Source organism: Lampris incognitus, chromosome 12 (genome assembly GCF_029633865.1).
Source record: "Lampris incognitus isolate fLamInc1 chromosome 12, fLamInc1.hap2, whole genome shotgun sequence".
Classification (NCBI taxonomy): Eukaryota; Metazoa; Chordata; class Actinopteri; order Lampriformes; family Lampridae; genus Lampris; species Lampris incognitus.
The window spans coordinates 50,226,906-50,252,870 of record NC_079222.1 but is presented as its reverse complement, the minus strand read 5'-3'; the positions used below and the strand labels follow the sequence as shown (position 1 = coordinate 50,252,870).

At 47.4% G+C, this 25,965-nt stretch overlaps 2 protein-coding genes across 2 annotated transcripts in view; both read left to right on the top strand.

The window, feature by feature from the left end:
- The first annotated feature begins 1,428 nt into the window (after positions 1-1,428).
- tmed2 (transmembrane p24 trafficking protein 2) lies at positions 1,429-6,896 on the top strand. The gene is made up of 4 exons (XM_056290630.1): positions 1,429-1,799; positions 2,368-2,560; positions 5,489-5,596; positions 5,708-6,896. The coding sequence occupies exons 1-4, from the start codon at positions 1,620-1,622 to the stop codon at positions 5,830-5,832; spliced, it is 606 nt and encodes a 201-aa protein (XP_056146605.1). The 5' UTR covers positions 1,429-1,619; the 3' UTR covers positions 5,833-6,896.
- Positions 6,897-8,076: 1,180 nt separating this feature from the next.
- pi4kaa (phosphatidylinositol 4-kinase, catalytic, alpha a) overlaps positions 8,077-25,965 on the top strand; it is a 70,843-nt gene continuing 52,954 nt past the window's right edge. Inside the window, exon 1 of the mRNA XM_056290293.1 lies at positions 8,077-8,198. Within this exon, the coding sequence (XP_056146268.1) occupies positions 8,100-8,198 (99 nt within the window). The 5' untranslated portion in view covers positions 8,077-8,099. The remainder of the gene's footprint in view (positions 8,199-25,965) is intronic.

Below are 25,965 nucleotides of genomic sequence, written 5' to 3'. Positions count from 1 at the left end.
AATCCCAAGAGCCTCTACTTCACATCTGTCAGCCATGCTGGCTGACAGATCATCACATGCAGTGGTTCTGAACAGTTCTGACAGATCATCACAGGCAGTGGTTCTGAACAGTTCTGACAGATCATCACATGCACAGGTTCTGAACAGTTCTGACAGATCATCACAGGCGGTGGTTCTGAACAGTTCTGACAGATCATCACACGCACTGGTTCTGAACAGTTCTGACAGATCATCACATGCACTGGTTCTGAACAGTTCTGACAGATCATCACATGCACTGGTTCTGAACGGTTCTGACAGATCATCACAGGCAGTGGTTCTGAACAGTTCTGACAGATCATCACATGCACTGGTTCTGAACAGTTCTGACAGATCATCACAGGCGGTGGTTCTGAACAGTTCTGACAGATCATCACACGCGGTGGTTCTGAACAGTTCTGACAGATCATCACAGGTACTGGTTCTGAACAGTTCTGACAGATCATCACATGCACTGGTTCTGAACAGTTCTGACAGATCATCACATGCACTGGTTCTGAACAGTTCTGACAGATCATCACATGCACTGGTTCTGAACAGTTCTGACAGATCATCACATGCGGTGGTTCTGAACAGTTCTGACAGATCATCACATGCGGTGGTTCTGAACAGCTCTGACAGATCATCACAGGCGGTGGTTCTGAACAGTTCTGACAGATCATCACATGCGGTGGTTCTGAACAGCTCTGACAGATCATCACAGGCGGTGGTTCTGAACAGTTCTGACAGATCATCACATGCGGTGGTTCTGAACAGTTTCGAAGCTTTCGCCACACCATCCAAGAAGCCGTGGTGTTTCAGTCTGCATGACGTGACGAAGAGGAGGTGGACAAGGTGGCGAGAGCAGCCATCGGCCAGGCATCTTGTGTGCAGCGGCATCAGGAGCGAGTGGGCCGCATTACAGGCTCCATGACGCAGTGCATAACATTTTAGTTTGGGATTTTTACATTTATTTGATGTGCAGAACGCTACGCAACAACCTTTCGGCAGGGTAGACCAGTAGTAATAATAATGGTAATAGTAATTACCATTATTAGTAGTAGTACTGGGCGACCCCGACCGGGAGCAGCCCAAAGTAGTAGTAGTAGTAGTAATAGCAAAGATCAACTACCTCAAAAGGTGGTTGATCTTTGCTATTACTGCTACTATTACTATTGCTATTACTATCACTATTACTATTACTATTACTCGAATGATTTGTCCCCTCCCCCTCCCCCCCACGGCATAAACGGATTTGACGTTTTGTAGGCGTTCCCATAATGTCCAGATAGCGGCGGTAACGCAATCACAGAGTTGTTTGCCAACTGCATGAACCACAGAAGAAGAAGAAGAAGACGCAGCAGAAGAAGAAGACGCGATTTAGAAGGGGAAAAAAGCCAGGCGGAAACTATAGACGTACGTGGCACTCAGGAAGTCGTGCGCGCTGGGCGCTGACGTTCTTACGTCGGAAGCGTGGGGAAGTTAGCGCGTCGGTGCTCGGCTCTTGTCCCGTAAACTGGCTCGTTGGCTCGTTGGACACGCGTTATATTGGACCGGTTGTCATTTAAACGTAAACGGCAGCCAGAAAACACGACCCCGCTATGTTCGCGCTGTCGGAGCTCGTCGTCCTCCTCGCCGTGTTGCTCGCCGGCGCGTCGGGCTACTTCGTTAGCATCGACGCCCACGCCGAGGAGTGCTTCTACGAGCGGGTCAACTCCGGGACCAAGATGGGCGTCATGTTTGAAGTTGCCGAAGGGGGCTTCCTTGATATCGACGTTGAGGTGAATTTTGACTTGGACATGTCCACCTGGCTAGCTAAGCAGACCACGCGTGTGTATTTCCGTCGAGCTTCGGCGGGGCTGCGAGGCCCGGCGTGGACGCTGTGTGAGGACATTAAGTCGGGCTAGCCAAACGGCTAACTTTGTTTACTGTGGCTCGTTGTCGCGTCAAATTGACAACATTTTATTTTCAAACCCTGCACTGAAGTTAGCTATCAGTAGGAAACATTTATTCGTGTTAGGGTGTTTAAGGCTTACTGGTGTCTTGGGCAGTGGGCTTATCAGTAGGCCGACTGATGGACGTGTTCCTCGAAATGATCCAACAAAGCTAAGCTTATCTTCTGACTGTGCATTGCCATATTAATCAGCGATGTCAATCAGCTGTTATTCTAGATCAGTTTGGTTTTAAACATGTTGAAGCCTGGGCCTTTTTGAGTTGACAATTGAATTGTAAGACTTAACGTTTTTGTGCATTTTGTGAATTGTAGTTTTGCTGTAAATTGCCAACAAGCTAATATGAATGAAGTGAACTGCAGCAGTAACATGCCTGGCACTTTTTTTTCCTTCGCAGATAACCGGCCCTGACAATAAGCAGATTTACAAAGGGGACAGGGAGTCCAGTGGGAAGTACTCTGTTGCAGCACACATGGATGGAACCTACAAGTTCTGCTTTAGCAACAAAATGTCCACCATGACACCCAAGATTGTCATGTTCACTATTGATATCGGAGAGGCACCCAAAGGCCAAGACATGGAGACGGAAGGTATTGTGCATGTGTAAAGGGTGGATTACACGGCTCCAATCCTTAAAGGGACAGTTCACCCCAAAATCAAAAATACATGTTTTTCCTATTTATCTGTAGTGTTATTCTCCCATCTAGATCAGGGATGGGCAACTGTGACGATAGAGAGGGCCGCAAAAATTTTATCCTCATTACCAGAGGGCCAGGTTGTGACCGTGCACTTCCGCCAGTGGGATACTGTAACCCCATCACTCAACCAATTTTAGCTACCAATTTAATGAAAAGAACAAAATATATGCCAGTAATCAAAGTTTATTATACCAACATTTCTGTTTAATGAGCTTAACACAAACAAAACGTCCACATTCCTGAGTGATATACCATTATTTCAGTGCAATTGGGTCTCAAAATCATCATTCAATAATGGTACAAAAGTTAACATTCACACTGAGTGCAACAACTAATATTCATGTTTGTAGTGTATTTCTACTTTGCTGTGCCATCCCATAACATGTTTCAAATAGACATGCATTTAGCTCAAAATGGTAAATGGACTGCATTTTATATAGCGCTTTTCTAGTCTACCGGCCACTCAAAGCGCTTTTTTACAATTTATGCCTCACATTCACCCATTCACACACACACACACACATTCATATGCTGATGAAGCCATTGAAAGCCATTGAAACTCACCCACAGGTGGATCAGTATAAAGTCCTGTCTTAACCAGATACTTGTGGCCTCTCCTGCCGGCATACAATAGACTGAATGTCAGTGTTTGTGCATCCAGTCTGCATAAGCTAGAACAGTTTGTCTGTTCAGAAGCTGCTCTCACGGGTGTTAGTGCTCCTAAACATGCTGACCATTGAGAGTGCAAAATATCTGAGGAGTGGAAAGTAGGACTCGGGTAGTAGTCTCCAAAATGAAATTCCTCTCTCATTTGCACTTTGCTTGAAAGAAGGGGTCTGACTGTAGTTTGCAAGGTTCAAGCTGCAACTCTGGGGTTGCTCACTGACAGCAGCAGAGGGGGTCAGTGAATAATGCACTTTGTGGCTGCGTGGCGTGGAAATCTTGAAAGCGTTGCTTGAACTGCTGCAGCAGTGTTTTTGTGTCTGCTCCGTACTTGAGAAATGTTTTCTCACATTCGGGGACATCTTTATGCATCTCTTCACAGGCGGGAAAGTGTGTCAGATTTGGATGGTCGGATGAAAAGCCTTCTTTGAACAGGGCTAATTTACACTTAAATGCGTTCATGTGTGCATAGAGATCCGACACAGTTTGGCCTCTTCCCTGCAACTGCATATTAAGGTGATTAAGATGTGAGGTAATATCCTCAAGGAAGGCCATGTCGCAGAGAATTCTGTACCCCTGAGTTTACTGCACTAAGCGCTTCCATCACATCGAATGCTGCCCTGCAAGAACACTGGGATTTCAGTGTAAAGCGCAAGCGCAGGGCGTCTTATATGCCTTGAGAGAGGACTCCTGTGTAGATGTGGCTTTGGTAAAAAGGCTGTGCTGGCGATGTATTTTTCCTTCAAGGTCAGCGATGATGGCGGCTCTGGCACCTCCGGTGTACATGCCATATTTGTCTTTGTGCGTGGTATTGTAGTGGCGACTCAAGTTGAAATCCTTCATGGCCGATTGTGTTTCCAGGCACTCTAAACACACAGGTTTGCCTTTGAAATCCGTAAAAAGATGTTCTGTTCCCCATCTTGCCTGGAAGACACGGATCTCTAGGTCACGTGTTCTTTTTTGCCGCTTATGTCTCTCGTTGTGTGTTGTTGCAGAAGAAATCTGCCGAGACCAAGACGGAGACCATGTGCAATCAGTTGCTTGGCTGCAGGCCTCTTGTGTTTCAAGGGAGTGCCCTCTTATCAGTGGACAGTATAATTACAATTGGGATCCAGCTCAAATGTGGTCAAATGGCCCGCATCCTTCCAACGCCTGTGAAACCAACAATTTACTGATATTTGGAAATTGACCCGCCGAGTGCGGCCCACGGGCCACCAGCAGCCCATGTCTGATCTAGATCATTTTGGTGTGAGTTGTCGAGTTTTGGAGATATCGGCTGTAGAGATGTCTGCCTTCTCTCAAATACAGTAGCAGTGGATAGCACTCGGCTTGTGTTGCTCAGAGTGCCAAAAAGATACAGTTGAAAAACTCAACAGCAACGTCTCTTTCCAGAAATTGTGACCCGGTTACTCAATATAACCCACAGACCTTAATGTGAACAGGTTCATGTTGGTGTAGTTCGGTCTAAGAAAATAGTTCCTACATGAAACTGCTTATAAATAATATCGAAAATAGTTTCCACATAATATCTCCAAAACTTGACAACTCGCACCAAAATGATCCAGATCAATAAATGGGACTATAGGTAAGAAGGAAAACATATTTCTAATTTTGGGGTGAAATGTCCTTTTGAGCCAGTCTTGATTAGTTTTGTGCAACTGTTAATTATGTTGACATTGTTTTTGTCTTATTTTTTCGGTTCTGCCTCTTTCATTGTGTTTTAATTGTTTTGTTCTCTTAATTTTTATTTGGGACACTCTTTTCCTCCTTGTAGGTGGTGACAACTGGGATGGTAGGGCACTGGGCAGGGGGACGTCAAACCGACAGTTGTAAAATAGACATTTGGCGTGTGATACACTGCATAGAGCTTTACCTAACCAGTTGTTTCCCTGGTGCAAACTAATAATACTTTCTCCATTGTTGTTTGCAGGCAGTAAGCCTGGGTTAGTAAAGGGTTTGACAGCTTGCAAAGATGAATTTATGAATATGTTCTGTTTTCCCTTGTAATGCAACACATTTTCATAAAGCATGGTGCTCTGCATAAGTCCACAAGAATGTATAGGAATGTCATGCATGCCTTCATTTGTACTTTTGCTGTGCAGCTATATATCTTGTGTTATGACTGGGTGTTGATTCTTGTCTTCTGTGCCGTTGCAGCCCACCAGAACAAGCTGGAGGAGATGATCAACGAACTGGCCGTTGCCATGACCGCTGTAAAGCACGAGCAGGAGTACATGGAGGTCCGTGAAAGGATACACAGAGCAAGTGAGTCTTCGGTTTGTCAGGGGCTTGTGTGTTCTCCTGTGAGATGTCTTACGTTTGTGGGTCTGTATTCTTTTCCAACTTGTTCAAGTCTGTTTTTATTTTTTCCCGTAGTCAATGACAACACAAACAGCAGAGTGGTGCTGTGGTCGTTCTTCGAAGCCCTCGTCCTTGTTGCCATGACGCTTGGACAGATTTACTACCTGAAGAGGTTTTTTGAAGTGCGACGAGTGGTATAGCAAGGGAAAGGATCCATCTGTGTCCATCTCCATTTTCTTCAAGTAATTTTCACCTGGAAGTGGAACCGGTCTTTTTCAGTACAACTCTCAATAAAAGTGGATCTCTCCCCGACCTTACCCATTTGGTTTCATCATGTCATCGTCATGGTTGTTTGCTATCTGAACTGGAGGCCTAAAGATTCTTGGATTGATTGATGGCGCCATTGATTACCTTTGTCATGATTTTAATGAATCATTCAACTTGGCTATTTACATACTTGATAACTATTTATGGAGCCGATTTGAATGATAAAGATGAAACATGAAAAAGTGCGTCAGCGTGTGTTGTCATGTGCTCGTTAAGGGTCCTAACCAAATTGGAACAGGGCTTTGGTAGATATGTCAATATTTAACTGTACACTTGATCTTTTGGCCTGTGTAAACAAACTGCACTTCTGATAAGTAAATCTCCCACTATCAAACGTTTTCCTCATCGTAATCCGGCAAAACTACAGCTTGTTGATTTTTTTTCCTTTTGTGGCTTTTGGGATGTTTTTTGTTAACAAAGCTGAGAGTCTGTTTAATGCCCTAAAATCACGAAAAGCAGGCAGCGGCGGTTCAGCCTTGTCCCTAAGAAGTGGAGAGTTGAAGCGTTTCAGTGTTTTCTGCAAACCCTTAGAGAGCCGGTGCCGGTGGGTACGCGAGCGGGCTGTTGGTGCAGAAGGTTGGTGGTGGAGTGTTTGAAATGCCTGCCGTGCGGTGGCACGGAGCACCCGATGCTCACTGGTCCGCTTTTACTTGCCTCCGCTTTAAGCTATACGTATTTCCTTTTGTGGGGTTGCAGCTTTTAGATTGTGGTAGTGTGCAGTTACGTACGGTTAATTTTACCTGGCGCACGAGCTTGAAAGTAACATCCTGGAAATTGGTTACACATCCAGCACATCCGCGCAACACACATGTTGTGTGAGCTTGACTTATGCCCCAGTTTGAGTTTAACCGTCTCTGGTGAGATCAGGTAAGATAAGGTGTAAATGCTGTGCTGTCTCTCCTCTCTGTGATTAACAATAAACCCTGATCACTCTCCACCAACATGGGGTATGTGTGTGTTTGTTGAACATGTCTCACTTTTCATCATGTCAGTTGTGTAGTTAAAAATGCAGGTATGCAGTTGCTTCAACTATTTGTCTGTTTTTTGCCCCAATTGCCCGAATAGAATTGTTCAGGTTTTTAGGACGTATAAAATAAAAAGACTCTTTGCTTATTAGGAAGTTGCCATGCCTGTTAACGAGTTTAAAGCTAAATCCCTTCGCTCCTCGTGTGTAATGCTTAGGTAAACACTTGCAGCGCGTGGGAATGTGACGCAAGATCCGCCTGTCGTGATACTGTTACGTTCCCTGTTAAAGGTCCAGGGGGTGAGGGGGAAGTAACAAAGAAAATTAAAGTGTCCCGGGGGAATAAGAAAGGTGGGAGGCGGAACCAGGTGTAAAAACAAGATTTATTAACAAAATGACCCTTTAGTCAAACTATAAAATAAACAAGGCAACTAAAGATGCTGGCGCTTTTAACAAAACAAACTCAGATCCAACCAAACCGGAAGAAACAACACTAATAAGGTTTCACTCTCCTTCTCAAGGAGTCTGGACACAAGAGCTCGCTCTCTGGCTGCCAACACTGGCCCTGTTGGGTGTCCCCCTCCAAGTTATATACCCAGCTGATGAGGAATTGGGGTCACCTGGGCTCAATCAGCAGGTCCGCAGGAGGCGGGGCATCCAGTGGCGCCCCCAAGGGGTGGCCAGGGGTGGCCACGGCCACCCTGATACTATCCCTGCCGGTGAATTCCACCTTATTTCGTGCTGAGGTGCAGATTTAGAGATTCCGTTGCATTTTAAATCTAGTACCTACCAGACGGCATCACTATTTACCTAAATGATTCACCGCATCACTTTTTTAATTGCGAATTTTTATTGGCCTTAATTTTTGAAAATTAATCTTTTGGGTTTCGACCAATAATACGACGTGCCCAACAAGCGCCTCATTACCCAGCGTGGACACCGCAGGCGGAGCGGAGGATCAGACGTACCGGAAGCGTGGACTCCGCGAAGATGGGGTCCTTATTCCCGGTGCGCTGAGCGGGGCGCACGCTCTGACAGGATGTGACGTCGTGCAAGCGCGCTCTTCGTAACCGCCGTGCTTGCCGTAGTGTCCGCGCCGCGTCGTGAGCTCGGACGTCCCCTGTCAGGACGGCGCCGGGGGACGACCGCGTCTGTTTCAGACCCACTCCTGGCGCCATGTCTGTTCATGGAGAGGGAACGAGAGGATTTTACTTTGACACCGTTTTGTCGCTGGCACGGTCTTTGGCCACTCACCGGTGCGCGCCGATAGAGAAGGTAAACACCGTGCTGTGGCGCTAGCGGCAGACAAGCTAGGCGTCCGTCCGTCCGTCCGGCCGCTGGGTCCCGAGGCTGGCGGGCGGTCCTGCTGCCATGTTGGGGCTAGTGTGGTTGCCGTCTCTCGGCTAATGTAATGTACACGTTTTGGACTTCAGACCACTCCATTAGAGGTCCGAGAGGTCAGCGAGAGGTCAGCTAGGGCTCCGAGAGTTGTTTGTTTTTTCTAAAGGTCAGCTGGCTCAACGGCTTTGCTAACAGTGTGACGATGTCCACCGTTAAACCCCATGACCCGGCTGTCGTGGCCGCCGGTGAACCTCGACCTTTCCTTACGAACCCCGCGCATCAGGCGTTGCTAGGGGGTACCGCTCGCGCGCACACGCCCCGGGGGAGTTTTAGCCCGCACGTTTGTCTCAACCCCTGCCCGCATGTACACACCGCCTGGCTGACGGCTCGTTGCCAGGGGGAGACAGCGGATGTTGGGGGGGGGGGATTACAAATAAGCGTCGTGCGTTGCTGCTGCTGCTGTCAGACAAGCTTCAGGGCTAAACAATCCCATGTGCGCACAGATTTGCCCGTAGTCGTGACTGACACACGAGGCCCCTGACTTGACCATCCGGCGCTTTATTCGGATTTTCCCCGTTCCACCTTAAATGGTGCGCAGTGACGTCACTCCGCCCGTAGGGAGCCAAGTTTAATCATTTTTTTTTCATTAACGACCTTAACCCAGTGCTGTAGACGTCCCGAGAAAAACCAAAAAAGAGAAAACTGACCCTCCGGTTCGCATTTTTGTACGAAATTAGAATCGTGGGAAACTTAATTTATAAAGCTCGCAATGTCAAAAGACAAAAGTGGCTGTAATCCAATAAGGGCAGGCCGAAAGGTGCTGCTCACGGCCGTGCACCGGGCGTCCCCAGTTAGTGTTCCCCAAGGGCCACATCATGCCGTGCGTGCCGGGTCAAGGGTCAGAACATCCGGGAGTGTTGTTTCCGTTGCGCCAGGAAAGTGTTTTATGTGCAGATGTTGCTGCTGCTCTTACGATTATTATTATCATTATTACCATTTTTATTATTATTATCATTATTAGTAGTAGTAGCAGTAGTAGGAGGAGGAGGGGGAGGTGGTGGTAGTCGTAATAATTTAGGCCTGGGATTCTTAAAGCCCGTCTGTGTTGAGGGTAACACAAGAAAAGAAAAATGCACATTTTGAACAAAATAATTTCAAAACCAACCATTTAAATAGATAGATGTTCATTCATGATTTTATACTTATTTGTTGTGTGAACTTTTTATTGTCTACGCTGCTTTGTTTTGATTTTATGCTGCCTGATACAGTGCTGCTTGTTCTTTTAACTGTGTTCTGTAAGGTGTCCTTGAGTGCTCTGAAAGGTGCCCACCAATAAAATGTATTATTATTATCCAGCAGTCAGTGAGAGAAGTGAGAGTGACAGGGTGAGACAGTCCTTCTCATGTCAGGCTTGTATTCTGTTGTGGCAAGCCTGAGGCACTGGCCAAGATGTGGACCGGAGAGTCTGTTTCTGTCCTGGTTCTTGATCCAGTGCGTTGAAGAAAACGATGACTCGTGGAGGGGAACATTGTGAGTAGGAGCACTGCAACAGCTCTCATGTTTTTGAATCGAGCTTGGGGAACCATGTTGATCCAAAAGTCACTCACCCCAACGTCCTTGTGTTGTGCGTTGAGCAAATCAGATGTTCCCATCTCCAAGACCTCCATCTGAAGAGTTGCCTCATCTATGGAAGGCACCACCAGCCTTCTGGCCTCTGCAGTCCACCGGCCGTCAGCCAAAACGGACAACGGCTGTCTCAGGAAGAGGAGGATGTCACCTGAGAGTTTAGGAGAGCTTTCAAATCGTTCCTTGGAGTTTTCTGCCAGGCTCGTCGTGAAGTCCTTCATCGCCGGATCCTCCCGCATTTCCTTCTTCTCACAATGCTCCTGCAGACGTGGGAAGTGCAGCTTTCTCTTGTGAACACTCCTCTGCAAAAGGTTCAGCTTTGACCGGAGAGCTTCAGCCGCCTCGTACATGTCTGCAACAGTGTGGTTCTTGCCTCGTAATTAAGGGGATTTAGATGAGACATGATGTCACGCAAAAAAATAACATATGCCATCACCTTATTGTCACTTAAAAACCTCTGATATTCTTGGGCTTTTTGGCTCCACAGGCTGGATAGAAATGACACAAGCTCGTGGCGCAGGCCGCACACCCTCTTCGCTGACATTTCCTCCAGTGATGCTCTGAAAAGGCGATGTTGCAGACTAGAACTCTTGAGAATAAAATATAAGGATCTTTTTAAATGTAACTTTCTAACTCTGCTAGGCTGTACTAAACTTGATCCGGAATGCTGGTCTGGGCTCCTTCTATCGCAGGTCATATTAATGCAGTTAAAATTAATATCTTACCTGCGTTTTTATACCTCTTTCAATCTATACCAGTTTGTATTAAAAAGACATGATTCTCTTCGCTAGATAAATCCATCCATCCATTATCCAAACCACTTATCCTGCTCTCAGGGTCGCGGGGGTGTTGGAGCCTATCCCAGCAGTCATTGGGCAGCAGGCGGGGAGACACCCTGGACAGGCCACCAGGCCATCACAGGGCTCACACACACACACACACACACACACACACACACACACACACACACACACACACACACACACACACCTAGGGACAATTTAGTACGGCCAATTCACCTGACCTACCTACATAACCTCTCTTGGTTAGGCTTGATTTTAATATGTTTCATATTGGTTCTCTCTGAGAGGGGAAGACTTCCCTTTTGTTTAATCGGATCTGAGGGCCACATGAAATAGCATCACAATCACGATTTTACACGCAATACATCACGCCCCAAGCCCCTCAGTGAAAATTAGGTGTGCCGAATGAATCACAGTGACCACAAGGAACACTCATACACTGAAAGTAGATAACATTTATTTCATCATTTATATGGAATGGAAAAATGCCTCGGATACACAAAGCGGTCCTTCAGAAACCCCGGGAAGCTGGTGGAATGGCCTTACCAAGTTTTCAGCAATACTGCTACTATTACTACTGCTACTACTTTCGGCTGCTTCCATTAGGGGTCGCCACAGCAGATCATGCGTTTCCATCTCTTCCTGTCCTCTGCATCACGCCAGCTATCTGCATGTCCTCCCTCACCACATCCATAAACCTCTTCTTTGGCCTTCCTCTTCTCCTCTTCCCTTGCAGCTCCATATTCAGCATCCTTCTCCCAGTATACCCAGCATCTCTCCTCCACACATGTCCAGACCATCTCAATCTTGCCTCTCTTGCTTTGTCTCCTAACCGTCCAACCTGAGCTGTCCCTCTAATATACTCGTTCCTAATCCTGTCCTTCTTCATCACTCCCAATGAAAATCTAAGCATCTTCAACTCTGCCACCTCCACCTCCACCTCCTGTCTTTTCATCAGTAGTGCCACTGTCTCCAAACCATACAACATAGCTGGTCTCACAACCATCTTGTAAACCTTCCCATTAACTCTTGCTGGTACCCTTCTGTCACAAATCACTCCTGACATTCTTCTCCACCCACTCCACCCTGCCTGCCCTCTCTTCTTCACCTCTCTACTTCACTCCCCGTTACTTTGGACAGTTGATCTCAAGTATTTAAACTCATACGCCTTCGTCACCTCTACTCCTTGCATCCTCACCATTCCACTGTCCTCCCTCTCATTCACGCATATGTATTCTGTCTTGCTCCTACTTACTTTCAGCCCTCTTCTCCCCAGTGCATACCTCCACCTCTCCAGGCTCCCCTCAACCTGCATCCTACTCTCCCTACAGATCACAATGTCATCCGCAAACATCATTGTCCACGGAGACTTCTGCCTGATCTCATCCGTCAACCTGTCCATCACCATTGCAAACAAGAAAGGGATCAGAGCCGACCCTTGATGCAATCCCACCTCCACCTTGAACCCATCTGTCATTCCAACCACACACCTCACCACTGTCACACCTCCCTCATACATATCCTGCACCACTCCTACATACTTCTCTGCCACTCCTGACTTCCTCATACAATACCACACCCCCTCTCTCGGCACCCTGTCATATGCTTTCTCTAGATTCACAAAGCACCTATGTAACTCCTTCTGGGTCTTCTCTATACTTGTCCATCAGCATTCTCAGTGCAAACATCACATCGGTAGTGCTGTTTCGTGGCATGAAACCATACTACAGCCAAGGATCCGAAGGAAAGCCAGTGAAAACCTATGCTTAATCCGTTTTGTTTGCATTATCAGTATTTGATTTATATTTTTATATAGGTGTATTATTGTAGGTTATTTATTTTTTTAATTTTTCAATTGTAATGAAATTGCTACACTGTTGCTATTTTGGTTGTGTTATGTGTTTTTATTTTACTTATGTTTACTGTTAAAGCATGATGTGGGGATAGTGAATCAGGAAGTGTGGTGGATTAGCAAGGAGGAAGTGAGGGCAGCTATGAAGAGGTTGAAGAGTAGAAAAGCGGTTGGTCCAGATGGCATGCCTGTGGAGGCGTGGAGGTGTTTAGGAGAGAAGGTAATTTAGAATATAGAAAAGCACTCTCTGCTGATGATGTAATCTTGCTCCTAAAAAATCAGTTCTATCCCCGCAGTCCTATCAAAACATTTGGACAAATATCTGGATAAAAAATTAATCATTCCAAATCATCTATGTTACTTAATGACTTAGAGAGGAAAAATAGCCATGTTTATGCTTCTATTTTCACCCAACGGATAATTTCACATATCTGGGTATAAAAATTGTCCTTGAGGTGAATAAGATCGCTCAGATTAATTAAGACCCAATTCTGGAAGCAACTACCTCATCACTAGAATGTTGCACATCTTTAGCTACAGTGCCTTGCAAAAGTATTCAACCCCCTTGACAGTTATCACTAATTTCTGGATTATAAAAGATACTCACACATCTGTTCCTGAACAGTATTATTTTTGTGAACCCATAAGCTCTAACAGTGTGTTCCCAAAGCCAAAATAAGTTGTGTTTCACTGACTTTGTAAATAAATTAAAAACTAAAATACAGTGCTTGTATAAGTATTCAACCCCCACATATCAGTACTTTGTAGAGTGCCCTTTTGCTGCAATAACAGCCATGATTCTCTTTGGGTAGGTATGTACAAGAATTGCCCATTCTTCTTGGCAGAATTTCTACAGGTCTTGCACGTTGGTGGGATGGCGCCTCTGCCTGCGATTTTCTGTCTGTGCCACAGATTTTCAATGGGGTTGAGGTGCGGACTTTGACTTGACCACTCCAAAACGTTCTCCTTTTTGTTGCTTAGCCATGCTGTTGTTGCTTTAGCCTTGTGCTTAGGATCATTTGTCCTGCTGGAAGGTGAACCTTCTCCCAAGCTTCAGTTTTATGGCAGACTGCAACAGGTTTTCTTCCAACATTTCCCTGTATTTAGCTCCATCCATTCTTCCCTCAATGTGAACAAGGTTCCCAGTGCCTGCAGATGAAAAGCAACCCCATAGCATTATGCTGCCGCCACGCTTCACTGTAGGGAGGGTGTTTTTTAGGGCATGAGCAGTGTTAGGTTTGCGCCGCACATAACGCTTTGAGTTTTGGCCAGAAAGCTCAACTGTCGTCTCGTCTGACCACAAAACCTTTACCCACATCCTAACTGGGTCTCTCCCATGCTTGGTGGCAAACTCCAAGCGTGCTTTTATATGCATGGCTTTGAGCAACGGCTTCTTTCTTGCCACCCTCCCATACAGGCCAGATGTATGGAGAGCCGTGATATGGTTGACTCATGCACATTTACTTCAGTTTCAGCCACTGACCTCTGGAGCTCCTTCACAGTGACTGCAGGATCATCTGTGGCTTTCCTCACCAGCCCACGTCTTGCTCAGACACTTAGCTCTGAGGGACGGCCTGTCCTACAAAGCGTCTGGGTGGTGCGATACAGCTTCCACTTTCTGACAATGGATCCAACAGTGTTCTGTGGGACATCCACACACTTGGATATTGTCTTGTGTCCCTTTCCCGCCTTCTGCATTTTAATCACTTTGCGTCTTACTCCAGTATTCTGCTGCTTTGTCTTCATGTTCTGATGGAGTTCACGCCCGGCTAGTGAACTTTACACAGAGTGCTTTAATACCCATAAACCAGACCATTACTTTAACATTACAGCTGCACACTAATTATGTCCAGTTGTGTTGACCTGAGTTTGTTTTAGGAATAATTTGTCATTTGTGTAAACCTGGACCGTTCACAGCACAAGGGGTTGAATACTTATACAAGCACTATATTTTGGTTTTTAATTTATTAACAAAAAGTCAGCGAAACATTACTTATTTTGGCTTTGGGAACATGCCATTAGAGCTTATGGGTTCACAAAAATAATATTGTTTAGGAACAGATGTGTGAGTATATAAGTGTTATAATCCAGAAACTTGCGATGACTGTCAAGAGGGTCTAGAAGACTGGAGTAAGACATGTAGGAAGGCTCAGAGGCAGACAGTCAACAGTAGCTTGAAGCTTTTACAGTATAAATGGCTGATGCATACAAATAAATCCTGTTAAATTGCACAAGTTTAATGATAATATTCCTGATATCTGTATCAAGTATAATGAGGCAAGAGGGACACTATACCGCTGTATATGTGAATGCGTGAGAGTGAAATCCTTTTGGCTAGACATTATTAATATCCATCCATCCATCCATTATCCAATGCTGCTCTCGGGGTCGCGGGGATGCTGGAGCCTATCCCGGCAGTCACTGGGCGGCAGGCGGGGAGACACCCCGGACAGGCCGCCAGGCCATCACAGGTCGGACCATTTAGTCGACTGGTTAACGTAGTCGCCCGTGGTGCGGGAAATCTGGGTTCACGTCCTGGCTGCGGCGGTTCCCGGGCTGCCCCCTGAATTCACTACATTATTAATATTATACCGAATTCGGGGGACAACGCAACCACAGGAAGTGCCGCGGCCGGGAAGCGAACCTGTATCGCCCGCACCGCAGGAGGCATCGCTAACCGCTAGACTAAAGGGTCAGACCCGCCAGCCAGCGGCCAGCGGGTCTACTTATCCATGCAAGTTACAATATGATTTATCAAATTTTATCAAAGAAATTACAGTTGGACCTTAAGCTTTTTATTCTGGGTTTATATCCTATCAACCATCACTTACAAAGCAGAGTTTAAACCCATAGACGTGTATACTACACGCTAACTGTATAACTGCTCTTAATTGGAGAAATGTTAATCAACCAAGAATGGGAATTGTGGATGAAAGGGATGCTTCAGACTTGTCAGTGAAAAAGATGACATGTATTGTTAGACCTAAACAAAATGTTTTTGATGCTATCTGGAGAACTTTTATGTACTTCTTAAGCCATAATGTTAATGTTGGTGACCTGCTTCAGCAGGCAGTGTACCGTCAACATCTTGTACACTGATCTAAGGAAATTATTTGTTTGTCTATTTACTCTTTATTTAATTTCTTCTCCTTTATGTTCTTTCTTCTGTGTCTCTACTCAGTGGATAGGGGTGAGTTATGGGAGGGAGAAGAGGGTGGAGAATGTTTGCTGTGTTTTATATAATTGTTATTCGTTGTATAATCTGATATGATTTGCAAACTGAAAACCAATAAAATATATTTTTTTAAACTGTATATGGCTACCAATGGATTCGAATTTTTTTACATGTTCAATGTTCAAAACTAGTTAGGGCCCAGGATCTACCGGCCCTTCATGTTCCGCGGTCCATGTTGGCTCCCATAACAGCTTTTTCCTCAGCTGTTACGGAGCCAGTGGGCCCAAATCTTACAGGGTTGTGCCTCTACTCATAGTAGCTAGCGTTACGCCTTCTAAGGCTATCACTAGTGGGTTAAGGGCAAAGCAGGGTATAGTCTATACCACACTGGATCCACCCGGTACCGCAAGCACAAACATGCACCTACTTCACCACGTCACAAAAAACTCTTCAGCCTCGCCACTGCGTCGTGCGTAATGGCCCCTCACGGAGGTGCCCATGCAGTGACACAGCATAGTAGAAGATCTACTATTCTTCATGAAGGAATGAAGGCTGGAAGCAATAACCCCTACTGCTGCGAGGAAGTGCAGACAAAGGTTACGCACTGTAGCTGTTATGGCAACGGCCGGAGCGGAGCCAAACTTGAGCCACCGGAAGGGCGGATCTGTTAACGAAATGAAACAAGGAAAAACACAAGAGTAAAGTGTACTGTGTAGGGTGCGTTGTTCGTCTTGTTTGTGGGATGTGTGTCTAAACTATGTGGGATGACCAGCGGGTTGTGTGTCTAGGCTATGTGTAAGTATTTACCCTACGTGTGGTGCGGTATGTAAATGGCGTGTCCAATTTATGAAATGTGCATGCGGGCAAAGGTGTCCGTGGTCCGTGATCCAAGAAAGAAGTCCGAGCGTGGTTTTCCAGGGTCCGTGATCCGTGAGAGAGAATGAGTCCTTTAGAGGTCCCAATCCAAGTGAGAGGTTAGGGTCCGTGGGAGACGGCAGAACTCGAGGGGTTCTTGAGGAGACAGGGAAAACAGAATTAAACAGGACGCCAGAAGACCCGGAGGAAAGAGGAAGGAAAACGTGGGTTGACGATTTGACTAGAAGACACGAGTAAACTAGGTAGGCTAGACAACATTGCTCACTGTCGCTTAGGCACGTTCTGGCGACAACACACTGGGTTGGCTGGGGCCTTGTAGGTTGGTGAGCTGATCACTCGCAGGTGTGGTTGTAGACAGGTGTGTTGTTGTTGTGGTGATGAGCTGATCACTCGCAGGTGTGGTGGTTGTAGATTGTAGACAGGTGTGTTGTTGTGGTAATGGGCTGATCACTCGCAGGTGTGGTTGTAGACTGTAGACAGGTGTGTTGTTGTGGTGATGAGCTGATCACTCGCAGGTGTGGTTGTAGATTGTAGACAGGTGTGTTGTTGTGTTAATGGGCTGATCACTCGCAGGCGTGGTGGTTGTAGACGGTAGACAAGTGTGTTGTTGTGATGAGCTGATCACTCGCAGGTGTGGTTGTAGACTGTAGACAGGTGTGTTGTTGTGGTGATGAGCTGATCACTCGCAGGTGTGGTGGTTGTAGACTGTAGACAGGTGTGTTGTTGTTGTGGTGATGAGCTGATCAGCCGCAGGTGTGGTGGTTGTATATTGTAGACAGGTGTGTTGTTGTGGTGATGGGCTGATCACTCGCACATGTGGTGGTTGTAGCCTGTAGACAGGTGTGTTGTGGTGATGAGCTGATCACGCGCAGGTGTGGTGGTTGTAGACTGTAGACAGGTGTGTTGTTGTTGTTGTGGTGATGAGCTGATCACTTGCAGGTGTGGTGGTTGTATATTGTAGACAGGTGTGTTGTTGTGGTAATGAGCTGATCACTCGCAGGTTTGGTGATTGTAGACTGTAGACAGGTGTGTTGTTGTTGTGGTGATGAGCTGATCATTTGCAGATGTGGTGGTTGTAGACAGGTGTGTTGTTGTGGTTATGGGCTGATCACTCGCAGGTGTGGTGGTTGTAGACTGTAGACAGGTGTGTTGTTGTTGTGGTGATGGGCTGATCACTCGCAGGTGTGGTGGTTGTAGACTGTAGACAAGTGTGTTGTTGTGGTGATGGGCTGATCACCCGCAGGTGTGGTGGTTGTAGACGGTAGACAGGTGTGTTGTTGTGATGAGCTGATCACTCGCAGGTGTGGTTGTAGACTGTAGACAGGTGTGTTGTTGTGGTGATGAGCTGATCACTCGCAGGTGTGGTGGTTGTAGACTGTAGATAGGTGTGTTGTTGTGGTGATGGGCTGAACACTCGCAGGCGTGGTGGTTGTAGACGGTAGACAGGTGTGTTGTTGTGGTGATGAGCTGATCACTCGCAGGTGTGGTGGTTGTAGACTGTAGACAGGTGTGTTGTTGTGGTGATGGGCTGATCACTTGCAGGTGTGGTGGTTGTAGACTGTAGACAGGTGTGTTGTTGTTGTTGTGGTGATGAGCTGATCAGCCGCAGGTGTGGTGGTTGTATATTGTAGACAGGTGTGTTGTTGTGGTGATGGGCTGATCACTCGCACGTGTGGTGGTTGTAGCCTGTAGACAGGTGTGTTGTGGTGATGAGCTGATCACGCGCAGGTGTGGTGGTTGTAGACTGTAGACAGGTGTGTTGTTGTTGTGGTGATGGGCTGATCACCCGCAGGTGTGGTGGTTGTAGACTGTAGACAGGTGTGTTGTTGTTGTTGTGGTGATGAGCTGATCACTTGCAGGTGTGGTGGTTGTATATTGTAGACAGGTGTGTTGTTGTGGTAATGAGCTGATCACTCGCAGGTGTGGTGGTTGTAGACTGTAGACAGGTGTGTTGTTGTTGTGGTGATGAGCTGATCACTTGCAGGTGTGGTGGTTGTAGACAGGTGTGTTGTTGTTGTGGTGATGGGCTGATCACTCGTAGCTGTGATGGTTGTAGACTGTAGACAGGTGTGTTGTTGTTGTGGTGATGGGCTGATCACTCGCAGGTGTGGTGGTTGTAGACTGTAGACAAGTGTGTTGTTGTGGTGATGAGCTGATCACTCGCAGGTGTGGTTGTAGACTGTAGACAGGTGTGTTGTTGTGGTGATGAGCTGATCACTCGCAGGTGTGGTGGTTGTAGACTGTAGATAGGTGTGTTGTTGTGGTGATGGGCTGAACACTCGCAGGCGTGGTGGTTGTAGACGGTAGACAGGTGTGTTGTTGTTGTTGTGGTGATGAGCTGATCACTTGCAGGTGTGGTGGTTGTAGACAGGTGTGTTGTTGTGGTGAAGGGCTGATCACTCGCAGGTGTGGTGGTTGTAGACTGTAGACAGGTGTGTTGTTGTTATGGTGATGGGCTGATCACTCGCATGTGTGGTGGTTGTAGACTGTAGACAGGTGTGTTGTTGTTGTGGTGATGGGCTGATCACTCGCAGGTGTGGTGGTTGTAGACTGTAGACAGGTGTGTTGTTGTTGTGGTGATGGGCTGATCACTCGCAGGTGTGGTGGTTGTAGACTGTAGACAAGTGTGTTGTTGTGGTGATGGGCTGATCAACCGCAGGTGTGGTGGTTGTAGACGGTAGACAGGTGTGTTGTTGTGATGAGCTGATCACTCGCAGGTGTGGTTGTAGACTGTAGACAGGTGTGTTGTTGTGGTGATGAGCTGATCACTCGCAGGTGTGGTGGTTGTAGACTGTAGATAGGTGTGTTGTTGTGGTGATGGGCTGAACACTCGCAGGCGTGGTGGTTGTAGACGGTAGACAGGTGTGTTGTTGTGGTGATGAGCTGATCACTCGCAGGTGTGGTGGTTGTAGACTGTAGACAGGTGTGTTGTTGTGGTGATGGGCTGATCACTTGCAGGTGTGGTGGTTGTAGACTGTAGACAGGTGTGTTGTTGTTATGGTGATGAGCTGATCACTCGCAGGTGTGGTTGTAGACTGTAGACAGGTTTGTTGTTGTGGTGATGAGCTGATCACTCGCAGGTGTGGTGGTTGTATATTGTAGACAGGTGTGTTGTTGTTGTGGTGATGGGCTGATCACTCGCAGGTGTGGTGGTTGTAGACTGTAGACAAGTGTGTTGTTGTGGTGATGAGCTGATCACTCGCAGGTGTGGTGGTTGTAGACTGTAGACAGGTGTGTTGTTGTTGTGGTGATGAGCTGATCAGCCGCAGGTGTGGTGGTTGTATATTGTAGACAGGTGTGTTGTTGTGGTGATGGGCTGATCACTCGCACGTGTGGTGGTTGTAGCCTGTAGACAGGTGTGTTGTGGTGATGAGCTGATCACGTGCAGGTGTGGTGGTTGTAGACTGTAGACAGGTTTGTGGTTGTGGTGATGGGCTGATCACCCACAGGTGTGGTGGTTGTATATTGTAGACAGGTGTGTTGTTGTGGTAATGAGCTGATCACTCGCAGGTGTGGTGGTTGTAGACTGTAGACAGGTGTGTTGTTGTTGTTGTGGTGATGAGCTGATCACTTGCAGGTGTGGTGGTTGTAGACAGGTGTGTTGTTGTTGTGGTGATAGGCTGATCACTCGTAGCTGTGATGGTTGTAGACTGTAGACAGGTGTGTTGTTGTTGTGGTGATGGGCTGATCACTCGCAGGTGTGGTGGTTGTAGACTGTAGACAAGTGTGTTGTTGTGGTGATGGGCTGATCACCCGCAGGTGTGGTGGTTGTAGATTGTAGACAGGTGTGTTGTTGTGATGAGCTGATCACTCGCATGTGTGGTTGTAGACTGTAGACAGGTGTGTTGTTGTGGTGATGAGCTGATCACTCGCAGGTGTGGTGGTTGTAGACTGTAGATAGGTGTGTTGTTGTGGTGATGGGCTGAACACTCGCAGGCGTGGTGGTTGTAGACGGTAGACAGGTGTGTTGTTGTGGTGATGAGCTGATCACTCGCAGGTGTGGTTGTAGACTGTAGACAGGTGTGTTGTTGTGGTGATGAGCTGAGCACTCGCAGGTGTGGTGGTTGTAGACTGTAGACAGGTGTGTTGTTGTTGTGGTGATGAGCTGATCAGCCGCAGGTGTGGTGGTTGTATATTGTAGACAGGTGTGTTGTTGTGGTGATGAGCTGATCACTCGCACGTGTGGTGGTTGTAGCCTGTAGACAGGTGTGTTGTGGTGATGAGCTGATCACGCGCAGGTGTGGTGGTTGTAGACTGTAGACAGGTGTGTTGTTGTTGTGGTGATGGGCTGATCACCCGCAGGTGTGGTGGTTGTAGACTGTAGACAGGTGTGTTGTTGTTGTTGTGGTGATGAGCTGATCACTTGCAGGTGTGGTGGTTGTATATTGTAGACAGGTGTGTTGTTGTGGTAATGAGCTGATCAGTCGCAGGTGTGGTGGTTGTAGACAGGTGTGTTGTTGTGGTAATGAGCTGATCACTCGCAGGTGTGGTGGTTGTAGACAGGTGTGTTGTTGTGGTGATGGGCTGATCACTCGCATGTTTGGTGGTTGTAGACAGGTGTGTTGTTGTTGTGGTGATGGGCTGATCACTCGTAGGTGTGATGGTTGTAGACTGTAGAAAGGTGTGTTGTTGTGGTGATGGGCTGAACACTCGCAGGCGTGGTGGTTGTAGACGGTAGACAGGTGTGTTGTTGTGGTGATGAGCTGATCACTTGCAGGTGTGGTGGTTGTAGACTCTAGACAGGTGTGTTGTTGTGGTGATGGGCTGATCACTTGCAGGTGTGGTGGTTGTAGACTGTAGACAGGTGTGTTGTTGTGGTGATGAGCTGATCACTCGCAGGTGTGGTTGTAGACTGTAGACAGGTGAGCAGTTGTGGTGATGAGCTGATCACTCGCAGGTGTGGTGGTTGTATATTGTAGACAGGTGTGTTGTTGTTGTGGTGATGGGCTGATCACTCGCAGGTGTGGTGGTTGTATATTGTAGACAGGTGTGTTGTTGTTGTGGTGATGGGCTGATCACTCGCAGGTGTGGTGGTTGTAGACTGTAGACAGGTGTGTTGTTGTCGTGATGAGCTGATCACTCGCAGGTGTGGTGGTTGTAGACTGTAGACAAGTGTGTTGTTGTGGTGATGGGCTGATCACCCGCAGGTGTGGTGGTTGTAGACTGTAGACAGGTGTGTTGTTGTCGTGATGAGCTGATCACTCGCAGGTGTGGTGGTTGTAGACTGTAGACAGGTGTGTTGTTGTGGTGATGAGCTGATCACTCGCAGGTGTGGTGGTTGTATATTGTAGACAGGTGTGTTGTTGTTGTGGTGATGGGCTGATCACTCGCAGGTGTGGTGGTTGTAGACTGTAGACAGGTGTGTTGTTGTGGTAATGGGCTGATCACTCGCAGGTGTGGTGGTTGTAGACTGTAGGCAGGTGTGTTGTTGTGGTGATGGGCTGATCACTCGCAGGTGTGGTAGTTGTAGACTGTAGGCAGGTGTGTTGTTTTGGTAATGGGCTGATCACTCGCAGGTGTGGTGGTTGTAGACGGTAGACAGGTGTGTTGTTGTGATGGGCTGATCACTCTCAGGTGTGGTTGTAGACTGTAGACAGGTGTGTTGTTGTGGTGATGAGCTGATCACTCTCAGGTGTGGTGGTTGTAGACTGTAGGCAGGTGTGTTGTTGTGGTGATGGGCTGATCACTCGCAGGTGTGGTGGTTGTAGACTGTAGGCAGGTGTGTTGTTGTTGTGGTGAGCTGATCACTCGCAGGTGTGGTGGTTGTAGACTGTAGACAGGTGTGTGTTGTTGTGATGAGCTGATCACTCGCAGGTGTGGTTGTAGACTGTAGACAGGTGTGTTGTTGTGGTGATGAGCTGATCACTCGCAGGTGTGGTGGTTGTATATTGTAGACAGGTGTGTTGTTGTTGTGGTGATGGGCTGATCACTCGCAGGTGTGGTGGTTGTAGACAGGTGTGTTGTTGTTGTGGTGATGGGCTGATCACTCGCAGGTGTGGTGGTTGTAGACAGGTGTGTTGTTGTGGTGATGGGCTGATCACTCGCAGGTGTGGTGGTTGTAGACTGTAGACAGGTGTGTTGTTGTTGTGGTGATGGGCTGATCACTCGCATGTGTGGTGGTTGTAGACAGGTGTGTTGTTGTTGTGGTCATGGGCATATCACTCGCAGGTGTGGTGCTTGTAGACTGTAGACAGGTGTGTTGTTGTTGTGGTGATGAGCTGATCACTCGCAGGTGTGGTGGTTGTAGACTAGATAGGTGTTCTTGTGGTGATGGGCTGAACACTCGCAGGCGTGGTGGTTGTAGACGGTAGACAGGTGTGTTGTTGTGGTGATGGGCTGATCACTTGCAGGTGTGGTGGTTGTAGACTGTAGACAGGTGTGTGTTGTTGTGATGAGCTGATCACTCACAGGTCTGGTTGTAGACTGTAGACAGGTGTGTTGTTGTGGTGATGAGCTGATCACTCGCAGGTGTGGTGGTTGTATATTGTAGACAGGTGTGTTGTTGTTGTGGTGATGGGCTGATCACTCGCAGGTGTGGTGGTTGTAGACTGTAGACAAGTGTGTTGTTGTGGTGATGGGCTGATCACCCGCAGGTGTGGTGGTTGTAGACTGTAGACAGGTGTGTTGTTGTGGTGATGAGCTGATCACTCGCAGGTGTGGTGGTTGTAGACTGTAGACAGGTGTGTTGTTGTGGTAATGAGCTGATCACTCGCAGGTGTGGTGGTTGTAGACTGTAGACAGGTGTGTGTTGTTGTGATGAGCTGATCACTTGCAGGTGTGGTTGTAGACTGTAGACAGGTGTGTTGTTGTGGTGATGAGCTGATCACTCGCAGGTGTGGTGGTTGTGTATTGTAGACAGGTGTGTTGTTGTTGTGGTGATGGGCTGATCACTCGCAGGTGTGGTGGTTGTAGACAGGTGTGTTATTGTTGTGGTGATGGGCTGATCACTCGCAGGTGTGGTGGTTGTAGACTGTAGACAGGTGTGTTGTTGTTGTGGTGATGGGCTGATCACTCTCAGGTGTGGTGGTTGTAGACTGTAGACAGGTGTGTTGTTGTTGTGGTGATGGGCTGATCACTCGCAGGTGTGGTGGTTGTATATTGTAGACAGGTGTGTTGTTGTTGTGGTGATGAGCTGATCACTCGCAGGTGTGGTGGTTGTATATTGTAGACAGGTGTGTTGTTGTTGTGGTGATGGGCTGATCACTCGCAGGTGTGGTGGTTGTAGACGGTAGACAGGTGTGTTGTTGTGGTGATGAGCTGATCACTCGCAGGCGTGGTGGTTGTAGACTGTAGACAGGTGTGTTGTTGTCATGGTGATGGGCTGATAACTCGCAGGCGTGGTGGTTGTAGACAGGTGTGTTGTCATGGTGATGGGCTGATCACTCGCCGGTGTGGTGGTTGTAGACAGGTGTGTTGTTGTGTTGATTGTGTGTCCGCGGCGCTCTGTTAGCGCGCGCAGACGTGCCTGGTGTTTCAGAGACAGGTGATGGAGATGTGCTTCGTGACCTCAGGGTGGAGCCGGAGGGCCGAGCAGGGGGCAGAACCACAGCAGTAACAGTCCAGCGAGGAGCAGGACAGGGGGGTTGAACCCGCTCTCCATACACCGCTCCCAGTGGTGGGCTCTCAGGGCCTTCAAGGCCTTCTCTGCTGGCCCTGTCAAAATCAAAATCATCATTTGTTTTTCGTAGTTGGATTGAAGTGTGTTTGAATTGAATTACTTGTGTCCTCTTGGGGCTGAGCAGGGATTTCTAGTGACATGATTGGATTAATTAATTGATTAATTAATTAATTAATTCGAACATGTAAATAAGCAGGACATAACATACAGATAAGCCACTGGCATTCATCTGAAATGATCAACTAATCCACACATCCAACTCAGTGAACAGATCTCCTTATGCATCAGGTTATGTGTTAGATGTTGCAGAAGCAGTAGGAGGAAGTACACACTTGTTGTTGTCCTACCCCTTCTCTCCTACTCACACGTTCATTCAGCAACTATACAGTACAAAAAAGGAAAAGAGAAAAACAAAAACATGACCAAACACATGTATATATATACTATGTGTGTGTGTGTGTGCTTAATAAACGTTTAGAGATAAATAAAACTTGAACAGTTAACACAACTCTTCACGGTCCCTATACCTCTCGATAATCAGTCCTGTGTACTTCTTGGTGAGCTGTGTAGTATCTGTACTTTGTTTGAGTTCCCTGCTCACACCGCTCCACAGTTTCACCCCACAGATTGAAATGCCCATGGCGTGCTCTTCAAAGCTGTGCCAGCACATCATTTCTTGAAGTTTCATTTCCCTCTCAAGTTATATTGCCCTTCTCTATCTGACACTAGTTTTGGTGTAGTACTCAGTAGTGGATGGTTTCTTGCTTTGAACATGATCTGTGCTGTGTTACATTCTACTAAATCCCTGAACCTCAAAGCGCTTGACTTTTAAAAAAATAAGCTTGTTGGTGTGTTCACGATATCCTACACTATGAACTATCCTTATGGCTCTTTTTGTAGTGTATATAATGGTTGTAGGTTGGTTTTGTAGGTCTTACCCCAACCCCATACCTCCACACAGTAGACCAGTGTTTCTCAACCCAGTCCTCAAGGACCCCCTATCCTGCAGATTTTCTTTGCAACCCTGAATAGGCACCTGTTTGTAGTTATTCAACCAATCAGCAGTTAATTTTGTCAGACGTTGCACACCTTGCTTAATTAAGTGCTGCGAGATGATTGGTCGGGTAAGTACAAGCAGGGCTACCTATGCAGGGTTACAATGAAAATCTGCAGGATAGGGGGTCCTTGAGGACTGGGTTGAGAAACACTGCAGTAGACCATCCATCCATCCATCCATCCATTATCCAAACCGCTTACCCTTACTCAGGGTCGCGGGATGCTGGAGCCTATCCCAGCAGCCACTGGGCTGCAGGGGGGGGGACACCCTGGACAGGCCGCCAGTCCACCACAGGGTCCCCCCCCCACACACACACACACACCTAGGGACAATTCAGTACGGCCGGTCCACCTGACCTACGTGTGTTTGGACTGTGGGAGGAAACCCACGCAGACAACATGCAGACTCCCCACACAGGACGACCCGGGACGACCCCCCAGGTTGGACTACCCCGGGGCTCGAACCCAGGACCTGTGAGGCGACCGCGCTGACCACTGCGCCACGGTAGATCAGATGTGGTAGAATAAATGAACAATAGCGCGTGCGCTGACGTGTAATCCAGAACGCGACTTGATTTCCTCGTGATTGCGACGCTTCCTGTCAGCTTTGCTCGCGCACGTGTTGCGCGAGGTTTCCATCACGCCGAGCAACTCGTTTCCACGGCTGGACCACTTTACTCTGCACTGATGAGGTG

What these genes read in the sequence shown, in the direction of transcription:
- tmed2 (XM_056290630.1), top strand. Translation starts at nt 1,620, where the DNA reads ATGTTCGCGCTGTCGGAGCTCGTCGTCCTCCTCGCCGTGTTGCTCGCC. An exon ending in CCAAGACATGGAGACGGAAG is followed by an intron (nt 2,561 to 5,488) that starts GTATTGTGCATG and finishes GTGCCGTTGCAG; the next exon opens with CCCACCAGAACAAGCTGGAG. An exon ending in TGAAAGGATACACAGAGCAA is followed by an intron (nt 5,597 to 5,707) that starts GTGAGTCTTCGG and finishes TTTTTCCCGTAG; the next exon opens with TCAATGACAACACAAACAGC.